Source organism: Clarias gariepinus, chromosome 1 (assembly GCF_024256425.1).
Source record: "Clarias gariepinus isolate MV-2021 ecotype Netherlands chromosome 1, CGAR_prim_01v2, whole genome shotgun sequence".
Classification (NCBI taxonomy): domain Eukaryota; kingdom Metazoa; phylum Chordata; class Actinopteri; order Siluriformes; family Clariidae; genus Clarias; species Clarias gariepinus.
In genome coordinates, this window is record NC_071100.1 from 12,448,263 (window position 1) to 12,462,500 (window position 14,238).

Consider the following 14,238-nt stretch of genomic DNA (forward strand, 5'->3'; position numbering starts at 1 on the left):
ATTTATGACCTACAGTAAAATCGATACATTTACATATGAATAAAATATGCATGTTAATATTCAGCACTTTAACAAGCCTCAGTGATTTTAAAAGGAATAAAAGGACTGATGTTGTTGTGTCTGACTGAAACTGGGTGTAATGTAGGTCACCAAATCATGTGTAAATACGGGGAGTGCATAAACACACACACACACACACACACACACACACACACACACACACACACACACACACTTATGCCCAGCGTGCTACTTTTTCACCTCGTTGGAGTGCCAGTGCTAACAGAGCAAATACCCAGCGGTGAGCATGCTGGTAGCACACACACACGCACACGCACTCACACACACACACACACGCACACACATACATACATACACACTGCTGCAAGTGCTGTACAAAACAGCAAGGTAAAATGACCCCAGTAGCCTCGACTCCTTTCATTAATAATAATAATAATAATAATAATAATAATACTGTGTGTATAAGTGTGTGTAAGTGTGTGTGTTTGAAATGTCACTCACATTCCTCATACTGTAATACTCAAGTACATATACTATCTGCATTTATACTTTATAATGACATCACACTGCTGTTGATTATGTGTGTGTGCGTTATAGGTAAGGATTAGATGTGCAGGTTATATGTGCAGGTTATATGTGAGGGTTATATATGTAAGGGGTTATATGTGAGGGTTATATGTGAGAGTTATATGTAAGGGTTATATATGTAAGGGGTAATATGTGAGAGTTATATGTGAGGGTTATATGTGAGAGTTATATGTGAGGGTTATATATGTGAGGGTTATATGAGGGAGTTATATGTGAGGGTTATATGTGAAGGTTATATGTGAGGGTTATATGTGAGGGTTATATGTGAAGGTTATATGTGAGGGTTATATGTAAGGGTTATATATGTGAGGGTTATATGTGAGGGTTATATGTGAGAGTTATATGTGAGAGTTATATGTAAGAGTTATATGTGAGGGTTATATGTGAGGGTTATATGTGAGAGTTATATGTGAGGGTTATATGTAAGGGTTATATATGTGAGGGTTATATGTGAGGGTTATATGTGAGAGTTATATGTGAGGGTTATATGTGAGAATTATATGTGAGGGTTATATATGTGAGGGTTATATGTGAGAGTTATATGTGGGGGTTATATGTGAGGGTTATATGTGAGAGTTATATGTGAGGGTTATATGTGAAGGTTATATGTGAGGGTTATATGTGAGAGTTATATGTGAGGGTTATATGTGAGGGTTATATGTGAGAGTTATATGTAAGAGTTATATGTGAGGGTTATATGTGAGAGTTATATGTGAGGGTTATATGTAAGGGTTATATATGTAAGGGGTAATATGTGAGAGTTATATGTGAGGGTTATATGTGAGAGTTATATGTGAGGGTTATATATGTGAGGGTTATATGTGAGAGTTATATGTGAGGGTTATATGTGAGGGTTATATGTGAGAGTTATATGTGAGGGTTATATGTGAAGGTTATATGTAAGGGTTATATATGTAAGGGTTATATGTAAGGGTTATATGTGAGAGTTATATGTGAGAGTTATATGTGAGGGTTATATGTGAGAGTTATATGTGAGGGTTATATGTGAAGGTTATATGTGAGGGTTATATGTAAGGGTTATATATGTGAGGGTTATATGTGAGGGTTATATGTAAGAGTTATATGTGAGGGTTATATGTAAGAGTTATATGTGAGGGTTATATGTAAAGGTTATATGTGAGAGTTATATGTGGGGGTTATATGTAAAGGTTATATGTGAGGGTTATATGTAAAGGTTATATGTGAGGGTTATATGTGAGGGTTATATGTAAAGGTTATATGTGAGGGTTATATGTGGGGGTTATATGTAAAGGTTATATGTAAGGGTTATATGTGAGGGTTATATATAAAGGTTATATGTAAAGGTTATATGTGAGAGTTATATGTAAAGGTTATATGTGAGGGTTATATGTGAGGGTTATATGTGAGAGTTATATGTGAGGGTTACATGTAAAGGTTATATATGTGAGGGTTATATGTAAGGGTTATATGTGAGAGTTATATGTGAGAGTTATATGTGAGGGTTATATGTGAGAGTTATATGTGAGGGTTATATATGTGAGGGTTATATGTGAGAGTTATATGTGAGGGTTATATGTGAGGGTTATATGTGAAGGTTATATGTGAGGGTTATATGTAAGGGTTATATATGTGAGGGTTATATGTAAGGGTTATATGTGAGAGTTATATGTAAGAGTTATATGTGAGGGTTATATGTGAGGGTTATATGTGAGAGTTATATGTGAGGGTTATATGTAAGGGTTATATATGTAAGGGGTAATATGTGAGAGTTATATGTGAGGGTTATTTGTGAGAGTTATATGTGAGGGTTATATACGTGAGGGTTATATGTGAGAGTTATATTTGAGGGTTATATGTGAAGGTTATATGTGAGGGTTATATGTGAGGGTTATATGTGAGAGTTATATGTGAGAGTTATATGTGAAGGTTATATGTAAGGGTTATATGTAAGGGTTATATATGTGAGGGTTATATGTGAGGGTTATATGTGAGAGTTATATGTAAGAGTTATATGTGAGGGTTATATGTGAGGGTTATATGTGAGAGTTATATGTGAGGGTTATATGTAAGGGTTATATATGTAAGGGGTAATATGTGAGAGTTATATGTGAGAGTTATATGTGAGGGTTATATGTAAGGGTTATATATGTAAGGGGTAATATGTGAGAGTTATATGTGAGGGTTATATGTGAGAGTTATATGTGAGGGTTATATATGTGAGGGTTATATGTGAGAGTTATATGTGAGGGTTATATGTGAAGGTTATATGTGAGGGTTATATGTGAGGGTTATATGTGAGGGTTATATGTAAGAGTTATAAGTGAGGGTTATATGTGAAGGTTATATGTGAGGGTTATATGTAAGGGTTATATATGTGAGGGTTATATGTGAGGGTTATATGTGAGAGTTATATGTAAGAGTTATATGTGAGGGTTATATGTGAGGGTTATATGTGAGAGTTATATGTGAGGGTTATATGTGAGAGTTATATGTAAGAGTTATATGTGAGGGTTATATGTGAGGGTTATATGTGAGAGTTATATGTGAGGGTTATATGTAAGGGTTATATATGTGAGGGTTATATGTGAGGGTTATATGTGAGAGTTATATGTGAGGGTTATATGTGAGAATTATATGTGAGGGTTATATATGTGAGGGTTATATGTGAGAGTTATATGTGGGGGTTATATGTGAGGGTTATATGTGAGAGTTATATGTGAGGGTTATATGTGAAGGTTATATGTGAGGGTTATATGTGAGAGTTATATGTGAGGGTTATATGTGAGGGTTATATGTGAGAGTTATATGTAAGAGTTATATGTGAGGGTTATATGTGAGAGTTATATGTGAGGGTTATATGTAAGGGTTATATATGTAAGGGGTAATATGTGAGAGTTATATGTGAGGGTTATATGTGAGAGTTATATGTGAGGGTTATATATGTGAGGGTTATATGTGAGAGTTATATGTGAGGGTTATATGTGAGGGTTATATGTGAGAGTTATATGTGAGGGTTATATGTGAAGGTTATATGTAAGGGTTATATATGTAAGGGTTATATGTAAGGGTTATATGTGAGAGTTATATGTGAGAGTTATATGTGAGGGTTATATGTGAGAGTTATATGTGAGGGTTATATGTGAAGGTTATATGTGAGGGTTATATGTAAGGGTTATATATGTGAGGGTTATATGTGAGGGTTATATGTAAGAGTTATATGTGAGGGTTATATGTGAGAGTTATATGTGAGAGTTATATGTGAAGGTTATATGTGAGAGTTATATGTGGGGGTTATATGTAAAGGTTATATGTGAGGGTTATATGTAAAGGTTATATGTGAGGGTTATATGTGAGGGTTATATGTAAAGGTTATATGTGAGGGTTATATGTGGGGGTTATATGTAAAGGTTATATGTAAGGGTTATATGTGAGGGTTATATATAAAGGTTATATGTAAAGGTTATATGTGAGAGTTATATGTAAAGGTTATATGTGAGGGTTATATGTGAGGGTTATATGTGAGAGTTATATGTGAGGGTTACATGTAAAGGTTATATATGTGAGGGTTATATGTAAGGGTTATATGTGAGAGTTATATGTGAGAGTTATATGTGAGGGTTATATGTGAGAGTTATATGTGAGGGTTATATATGTGAGGGTTATATGTGAGAGTTATATGTGAGGGTTATATGTGAGGGTTATATGTGAAGGTTATATGTGAGGGTTATATGTAAGGGTTATATATGTGAGGGTTATATGTAAGGGTTATATGTGAGAGTTATATGTGAGGGTTATATGTGAGGGTTATATGTGAGAGTTATATGTGAGGGTTATATGTAAGGGTTATATATGTAAGGGGTAATATGTGAGAGTTATATGTGAGGGTTATTTGTGAGAGTTATATGTGAGGGTTATATATGTGAGGGTTATATGTGAGAGTTATATTTGAGGGTTATATGTGAAGGTTATATGTGAGGGTTATATGTGAGGGTTATATGTGAGAGTTATATGTGAGAGTTATATGTAAGGGTTATATGTAAGGGTTATATATGTGAGGGTTATATGTGAGGGTTATATGTGAGAGTTATATGTAAGAGTTATATGTGAGGGTTATATGTGAGGGTTATATGTGAGAGTTATATGTGAGGGTTATATGTAAGGGTTATATATGTAAGGGGTAATATGTGAGAGTTATATGTGAGAGTTATATGTGAGGGTTATATGTAAGGGTTATATATGTAAGGGGTAATATGTGAGAGTTATATGTGAGGGTTATATGTGAGAGTTATATGTGAGGGTTATATATGTGAGGGTTATATGTGAGAGTTATATGTGAGGGTTATATGTGAAGGTTATATGTGAGGGTTATATGTGAGGGTTATATGTGAGGGTTATATGTAAGAGTTATAAGTGAGGGTTATATGTGAAGGTTATATGTGAGGGTTATATGTAAGGGTTATATATGTGAGGGTTATATGTGAGGGTTATATGTGAGAGTTATATGTAAGAGTTATATGTGAGGGTTATATGTGAGGGTTATATGTGAGAGTTATATGTGAGGGTTATATGTGAAGGTTATATGTGAGGGTTATATGTAAGGGTTATATATGTGAGGGTTATATGTGAGGGTTATATGTGAGAGTTATATGTAAGAGTTATATGTGAGGGTTATATGTAAAGGTTATATGTGAGGGTTATATGTGAGGGTTATATATAAAGGTTATATGTGAGAGTTATATGTGAGAGTTATATGTAAAGGTTATATGTGAGGGTTATATGTAAAGGTTATATGTGAGGGTTATATGTAAAGGTTATATGTGAGAGTTATATGTGGGGGTTATATGTAAAGGTTATATGTGAGGGTTATATGTGAGGGTTATATGTAAAGGTTATATGTGAGGGTTATATATAAAGGTTATATGTGAGGGTTATATGTGAGGGTTATATATAAAGGTTATATGTGAGGGTTATATGTGAGGGTTATATATAAAGGTTATATGTGAGGGTTATATATAAAGGTTATATGTGAGGGTTATATGTGAGGGTTATATGTGAATGTAATATGTGAGGGTTGTCCTACCATGGTTGTAAAAATGTGAATAAATACAATGGTTACTATTGGCCTCCACAGTTCTAGTTGGACTACAGAGGTTTCCTGATGAATGGATTGGTGGATGGATGGATGGATGGATGTGTGTGGGTTAAATGTGATGGTTATATGTCTTGGTCGACCTACAGTACAATGGTTGTAAAAATGTGAATACTGTAAATACAAAGGTCACCCTTGGCCTCCACAGTCCCTACAGAGGTTTTTAGATATGGATATGTGTGGGTTATATGTGAGGGCTCTGAAACGGTTCTGTTCCAGTGTTGTTTAGGTTCCCTGTGAGAAATCTATGTTAGATTTCTATATGAGAGTTTTATGTAAAGGTCCTACATTTGTGTCCTACAGTATGTAAGTGTCCTATTTGATGGTCAGCATCCTATGCCTGGGTTCCAGGTCTGAGCCTTAAGTGAGTCGGTCATGTCGCAGTCCTACTGTATGTGTTCACAGTCAGGGTCCTATGTGAGGGTATTACCGTATGTCAGTGGCCTTGTGTCAGGGCTCTATGTAAACGTTTCCTGTATGAGGGCTCTAACCTGTGTGGCCCAGAGGAAGTCCAGGCGCAGTTTGAGCTCGAGCTGGCGTGAGTGCAGGGCCAGAGCGCTGGAGAATAGCAGCAGTGAGAGGATGGGCTCATATGAGCGAACATTCAGTGAACCCATACCCGCACTGTGGAGAGAGAAAAAAAACACGTCATGTCAGTCTTCTGTCCATCCTTTTTTTCTATCTTGACATGCTGACATGCTATAAGAGACGCAGCAGAGAAGGCCACAGAGGGTTAATTATCGTTTAATTAGGAAATTATTCCGACAGACATTCCAAACCAGCTAACGAGAGAGGGATGAAGTGAAGTCCTGGAGCGCTGCAGGGTTTACTCCGCGAGCCCACCCGACTCAACCCAAGTGTGTAAAAACACTAACAAGCTGTAGGGTGTGTTTTAGAGAAGAGAAAACACTCCACTGTGCACTGCTGTGGTTAAAGCACAGTCATGATGAAGTAGACTTTAGTGTCTCAGCTTCACCCCACTGGAACAGCAAGCTGTGTATGATGGAGTGTGTAACACCAGCACGCGGAACGCAGTGCAGGACGCAATGAAATGCGGTCGGAGAAGAAGAGCTGGAATAAAGGTCAGACTGAGACAAACAGAGAACACGGGGAACCCTCAGGGGGCTTCAGGAAACCATCTGGTGAGAAGGAGAAAACGTTCACTTTTACAAATTATACTGTAGAAATAATGTGTGTTCATGTAAACTCTCTATCTATCTATCTATCTATCTATCTATCTATCTATCTATCTATTTGTCTGTCTGTCTCAGTTTTTATCTGTTTAACTCAAATTTACAAATTTATAAATTTACATTTATAGCAGCAACATGGCATCATGCCACAGCACTGTTTTAAAACTATAATGATTACTTATTAACCACGCTTCATCTGTTTTTACTTTTATGATTAAATACAGTAGATTAAATACATCCATTTATTCCTTATCCATCTATCTATCCATCCATTGATCTTTCCTTTAATCCATCCATCCATACATCCATTTATCCATCCACCTATTAATTGATCCATAAATCCCTTGATCTAATTATCCATCCATCCATCAACCCATCCATCAACACATCCATCTATTTATCCATTAATCTATCTACCCATCCATCCATCCATCTAGGAACCTCTGTAGTCCAACTAGGAAACGTGGAGGCCTGTGGTGACCATTGTATTTATCCCCAACTTGTACGACCATTTCCTTGTATATTATATATTAATCCACGAGCCTATTAATCTATCTATCCATCCATCCACCCACTAATCTATCGCTCAACCCATTATTTATCCATTATTTATTAATTAACCCATCCATTCATCCATTCTATAACAGTAGTAGTTCTAGAAAGAATTTATTTAATTATATAACTGTTCATTATTTATCCATCCATTTATCCATCGATGCACAAATTTAGTAATCAGTCTATCAATTAATGAATTCATCTATTAACCATTTTTACATACTCATACATCAACCCATTTACCCATTAATCTAATAAACTGTTAAAATATTAGTTCTAATAAGAATGAATTTTAAATCCATTATTCATCTATCCATCCATCTGTCCATCTGTCCATCTAACCACCGATACTGTCCATCTCTCTCTCTCTCTCTCCCAGGGTTATGTAAGAGGCCACTGAGCTGAGTGGGTGGATGTTTTGTGTCGTGATTGATTACGCGTGGCTCTAATGAAGCTCGGCTCGTCTTCAAACACTTTGGAGAGGTCGATTAAAAGGGAGCGCTTAAACACACAACTTTATTAGAGCGGCTTCAAATACCTTTTAATTATCATTATTATGGAAATCTCCCTGCAACTGACCCATGGCCTATTTCTCAAACAGCTGTGGGGACTGCACAAAGGACTGGAGCTCAGGCTTTCTGGGGAACACGCCGACACACACACACACACACACACACACACACACACACACACACACAACATAGTGTAGGTCACTAACTAAAATAGCGTGCTCTGAAAGAGCAGAGTGATTAATGCTTTTGCTGTGTGTGTGTGTGTGTGTGTGTGTGCAATCATGTGTATGGATTTAATTTTGTAATCTAAAACCCTAATGTTGTGGATGAATAAAAGATAGCACGACTTACTCACTGAACTTTTACTAAATAATCACTGGTTTATTGGAGGAACATGACTTCCTAATATCCAAGTCAACAGCTTAAATGAGGGGCGTTCAAGTCAAACCAGGACTTTAAGAGATTTTGAAAAACTCCCTTTATTTCTCTGTATAATCCCCTGCCACACTAATGGACTCATTTCAGCGTTTCACTAGTGCTTGGACACCATCAAAGGTAGAAAGCTGTCTCAGCCATGATCGGACTGCCTGATCACGTGTGAAACGCTGGCCTCCCAGGAACTCCTTTATTGCCGCAAACATGTGGAAATTTCTAGTAGTGAGGTCAGGACTGTATGGCAATGATTCAGGGATGTACAGTATGGCCTTCTTTAAAATGTTTGCACCATTTAAATGTTTTATTTAAATAAAAGATGATGATACATCAGAATTTATAACTGATTTGAATTTTAAGGATGATTATATAAAGAGATTAGTTTTTTTTAAACAGAATACACAGACGAGTTACAACAGAGAAAACAATTACACAAATGAATCTGACTTTTTTTTTTTTTAGACTCATCCCTGCCTTTCTTTTTTTGAGGGGATGAAATACTGTATTCACACACACACACATACACACACACACACATTAGCAGGGGTATGAGCTCTGACCCGGTCATGGTTCGGCGGTATCCGCTCAGCTCCAGCACGGTGATGAAGCTGACGGCCAACACGAGCAGCAGAAGCAGCTTGGGCAGCCAGGACACCCTCAGGTACAGCGCCATGGTAACCGTGGCTACCACGCAGGCCAGGAAGGCATACTGGACTCCGTCACAGGGCAGCTCGGGCATAGTGCGGTTGGCCCCGCCCACCGTGTCGATGATCACTATAGAGGTGTTGGAAGTGGAGACCCAGAGCCAGGGCATGCAGTCAACCTGGACAGGAAACAGCAACTCCACACTGGTTTCTGTCTAACATCTAACGTGTCACCTCAGGCAACTGCTAACCGCTATCTGCTAACCTCACATGGATGTATATACTGTGTTTTATCATACACTTTCCCTTTAATGCTGATGATAATGATGATGATGATGATGAAAACTAAAGGCTTACCACACACGCCTGTGCCACAGCATAGATTAGCGACACTATTAGCACACACAAGACTGTGCGGATCTGGATAGTGAGACACCCAGGAAAGCACTGCGGGAGAAACACACACACACACACACACACACACACAATTACCTCAGAGAATTCAAATTCCTAAATCCACTTACAGGCAACGTCTAATGACAAGCAGCCAACTTGATAAAGACTTTGTTCTGAACAAAAGGAAACGATTAGCGCGAATTGACTTTCGTAGCATGTCAGTGTTTCTCTTTTCATAACCTCAATAAGCTTTGAGATGATTGGTTTTTACTTTATATTTCAGCCACTTCATTCAAAGTTTTCAAGACTGGTAAATTTCTAGGGCAAAGTTCATCTGGATAAAGTCGACCAGGTTGGAAGCTAAAGTAACCGCTAATCTGCTAATAACTAAAAGCTAATTTGAAGCTTAAAAATAGGGTCATCGCTATGTTCCCAGGGCCGTACTGTCACTAGATTTACATGGCATGAGAAAGGGCTGTATGTTCCCAGTTCTAAGGTCCTGTGTTCCCCGGGTCTATTTAATCTATCAGGTCACATAATAGAAACCTGAAAGGATTCCCTAGCTCCCTTTGTTTTATGAAATTCTCTCAACAGATCTATAAAATACACATAAAATGAAGCCAATAAAAATAAATAAATAAAAACAATAGTTTTATTGTGTTTAAAAAAGTTTTAAAGCCTGGATAATGTTTAGGAAATAAGTAGTCCACAGTTGTCTCAGACAGAATTGAGGATTGGTGTGTATTAACAGAGAAACACAGATCCACTGGAACAAAAGACCGTATAAACATATATAACAGACTCTGGGAAAATAGGACTATCAGAAAATAGAGCCCTGGGAACATAGGACCATGGGAACATGGGAACATGGGAACATATGATTCTGGGAACATAGGACCATGGGAACATGGGAACATATGATTCTGGGAACATAGGACCATGGGAACATGGGAACATATGATTCTGGGAACATAGGACCATGGGAACATGGGAACATATGATTCTGGGAACATAGGACCATGGAAACATGGGAACATGGCAATATATGACTCTGGGAACAAAGGGGCCCTAGGACCATGGGAAGATGGAGACATAGGACCATGGGAGGATGGGGACATAGGACCATGGGAAGATGGAGACATAGGACCATGGGAAGATGGGGACATAGGACCATGGGAAGATGGGAACATAGGACCATGGGTAGATGGGAACATAGGACCATGGAAAGATGGGGACATAGGACCATGGAAAGATGGGAATATACAGTACGACTTCGTGAACATAAAACCACGGGAACAAAGGACCCTGTGAACATATGAACATAAGCCTCTGGGAACATGGGCCTGTTAAAAAAATCTACTAATAGGTTTTGTAATCTTCCAAGATACTTTCACTTGCTAAGCAAAGAGTATTCATTCCTAAATGCTGTGTGTAGCGCTGTTGAGACCCTTAAGCCTTTCCTCTATCTGTATCTGTCCAAAATGAGAAGGTAGTATTAGAAAACACTCCTATGTACATCTCAGGTTTAGCTGCAAGACATCTGAAATGTGCTAAATCTTTCTCTAGTTAGCCATGTTATTTGAAATGCTACAGGCTATTCTGTGTCAGGAAATTAGCATGGAGCTAGTGTTAGAAAAAAAATAATATTGTTTAAAAACTAATTGCATTTTAAAATGTAATCATTTACCTGCACTCTAGTGACATGAAGGTACATGATACAAGCTACAAGGAAACAGATGCAGAAAACCAGCAGCACCAACACTACTGTCCCCCTGAGGTCAGGCAAAAGAAAGAGGACAAACAGAGACGAGATGTTAGCACAAGGGGTTAGAGGAAAATTAGAGTATAAAAGTAAAGCAAGAATAACAGAATGCAAAGACAGGAGACTAGGTGCAATTACAGAACTAAAAGTGCTTAGGTTTTGATTATTAATGGCCATAAAAAGTGTTACTCCTTCTACATTTAGGCATTTGGCAGACGCTCTTATCCAGAGCTATGAGATATGAGATAATTATTTTTATCTCATTACACATCTGAGCAGTTGAGGGTTAAGGGCCTTGCTCAAGGGCCCAACAGTGGCAACTTGGTGGTTGTGGGGTTTGAACCTGGGATCTTCCGAACCGTAGTCCAATGCCTTATCCACTGAACTACTCCTTCTAGCCATTAATGATTGCTGTTAGCATTAGCTTGGAAGAAAAGGCAATCATTAATGAAAATAGGTAAAGTAAAGATTTACTGTGGCATGATGAGAAGGTAGACGAGGCCCAACAAGGCTGCAAGGATTAGCGACAGCACCACTGCACCTGTGAAGTACTCGTCATGGATGAGATGATACTGGGGGAAAAGAAAAGAAAATGGAGAGAGAAGTTAAGTGGGTTAAATTTGAACTAATGAATAATGACAATCATGGGAATCAACAAACTTTGAATTATGCATCACACACACACACACATTTTCATATATATATATATATATATATATATATATATATATATATATATATATATATATATAATTACCTTGTGGAACCAGTGCCACAACGCAGCGGCGACCTAGGGTCCTCGAGAACGAAGAGGAGGAAGTGGGGCAGTTTAGCTGACTTTGGAGCTCTGATGCCCCAGGCACTGCTACATACTGTACAGGGCTTCAACGATTTTAAATGATCGTTTTTTTAGGGTCAGAGTATATTTAATCAACTTTTTAGGATTATTTTATGTGTATTTGCTTTTTGAATCCAATTGTGAAGTTACACCCCTACTGGATACCATATGTCACTACAACACACTATTAACAATGGCGGCCATTCGCTAATAGTTTAGCAACTGTGGCACCAATAGAGTTAAATATATATAATTACATTATTTGATTGAGGATCTGCACCAGGCATGTGTATAACAGTTAAACAAAGTCTATGAAAGATTTTCAACCAATCCAGTGCAACAACGCGCTGAGAAAGAGGAGGTGGATGACGATTTCTGCTGTATGCAGAGTTTTTTTCATTTCCATCGATCATTTTCTCAGATGAAGTTTAATGCAACGTTTAGGATTATTTATTCTTATTTGTTTGTTGGTTTGTTACACCACCAGCACGCCTTGCACCTTCATAGTCGGGGTTCGCTTCCCATCTCGGGTCTGTGTGCATGGAGTTTGCATGTTCTCCACATGCTTAATGAGTTTCTTTTAGGTATTTCCCCCCAAAGTCCAAAGACATGCAGATTAGGCTAATTGGCATTCCCAAATTGCGCGTAGTGTGTGAATGAATGAGTGAGTGTATGGGGCGTGTGCATCTGTTAAGACAGATGCAGGCATCCTAAGTTCTAGTTCTTTATAGACAATGAGCGAGTGAGTGAGTCTGTTACACCCCTAGTGGACACCATGTGACACTACAATTAATAATAGTCACCACTCCCTTTGAACCATAAATTTGTTTCCTATTTCAAAGCAAAGCTTAAATCTTTTTATTTTTTTTTAACATACTTTCCAACCTCGCCTTGATGCTTACCTGCAAACATGATATTTATGGAAAGAAACGGTTTTCGGTCTCCCAGCGTTAACAAAACAGTCAATCTGTCTGTCATGCTGCTAGAACTTTACATTGGGTTGGAAAACATGATTCAGTTTAGGAAAAGTGTATCGATATCCTGAGGGGACATGCCCTTCGAGTTTGGATTAAACAGAATGTCTGCTATTTTTCACTACACTGAAACATTTATTTTATTTTTATATATACCAAAATGCTTAACTGTCCCTTTATGTGATGTAGATCTAATACATTAGGTCTTCTTCTGCTCCACTACCAGTCCAGTCACTGGTGTGCAGCACCATGGATCTAATGGGAGTGCCGGCCAGTAAGATGATAACTTTTAATGGACCACGGATGTGATGAAGCAGCTCACCCTCCTCTCCCTCTCCGAGCACTTATACATGAGTGTGAGGAAATGCAAGTCAGCCGTGTCCGACTCTGTCTGACGCGCTTCGATCAGACGGCCGATGTAGCGGTTGACCCGTGTGCCGGGGCTGCTCTGGGTCACGTTGGCGGAAACCGAGGTTCGATTACGCAGCTTCTCCGGAGCCGAGCGCAGAACTCTCCTCTACGGACACAGGACAGAACGGGTTTTTAGTCATTTTATTTTACAATGTTCTCACAAAGCCGATTTATAGAACTAATCACCATAAGGCATTGAGATGTAGAGTGCAAGACATTTCACACTGACGTGCATACACTTGAATACATTCTGATATATCCATGTTTTAGAAAATTACAGAAATCAGAATTTCAGAGTTTCTCCTGTAAAAATATAACCACCAGACAGACCTGACTATATTTAAGTGCAGGAAAAAGCAGGGCTAAAAATAAAAGTCAACCCTTCGCATCAGGAAGCCTCCGCGATCAATACTAAGGCACATCTGAGGAAGTCTCCGAATCAGACGCAGAGAGAAAAGAGTGGGTGCTGAAAAGGTCATTCACAGCAGTGTGTGAGATAGAGAAAGAGAGAGAACACAGAAGAGAGAAGGTGGTAATTATAGAGATGTACAGGGAGAGAGAGAGATAGAGATGTACAGACAGACAGATGGAAAGGAAGAAGGAAAAGAAGAGGAAGAAGAGAGGAGGTCGGATGAGAACTGCTGAGGAACATCACACTGGGGAGGCGGAACAGTGCGAATGGAAACACATCGCTGTGATCCTGCAGTGTGTGTGTGTGTGTGTGTGTGTGTGTTTGTGGTTCCTCGATTCAGCAGACACACACCACTGCTACAGTTATATA

The 14,238-nt window shown here is 38.3% G+C and overlaps 1 protein-coding gene across 1 annotated transcript in view; it reads right to left on the minus strand.

Moving 5' to 3' along the window:
- adcy1b (adenylate cyclase 1b) overlaps positions 1–14,238 on the minus strand; it is a 56,906-nt gene that overhangs the window by 5,741 nt on the left and 36,927 nt on the right. The window contains exons 9-14 of the mRNA XM_053496040.1: positions 13,369–13,563; positions 11,709–11,806; positions 11,160–11,244; positions 9,434–9,523; positions 8,993–9,255; positions 6,232–6,364 (exon numbers count right to left, since the gene is read on the minus strand). Coding sequence (XP_053352015.1) covers positions 6,232–6,364; positions 8,993–9,255; positions 9,434–9,523; positions 11,160–11,244; positions 11,709–11,806; positions 13,369–13,563 — 864 coding nt within the window. The remainder of the gene's footprint in view (positions 1–6,231; positions 6,365–8,992; positions 9,256–9,433; positions 9,524–11,159; positions 11,245–11,708; positions 11,807–13,368; positions 13,564–14,238) is intronic.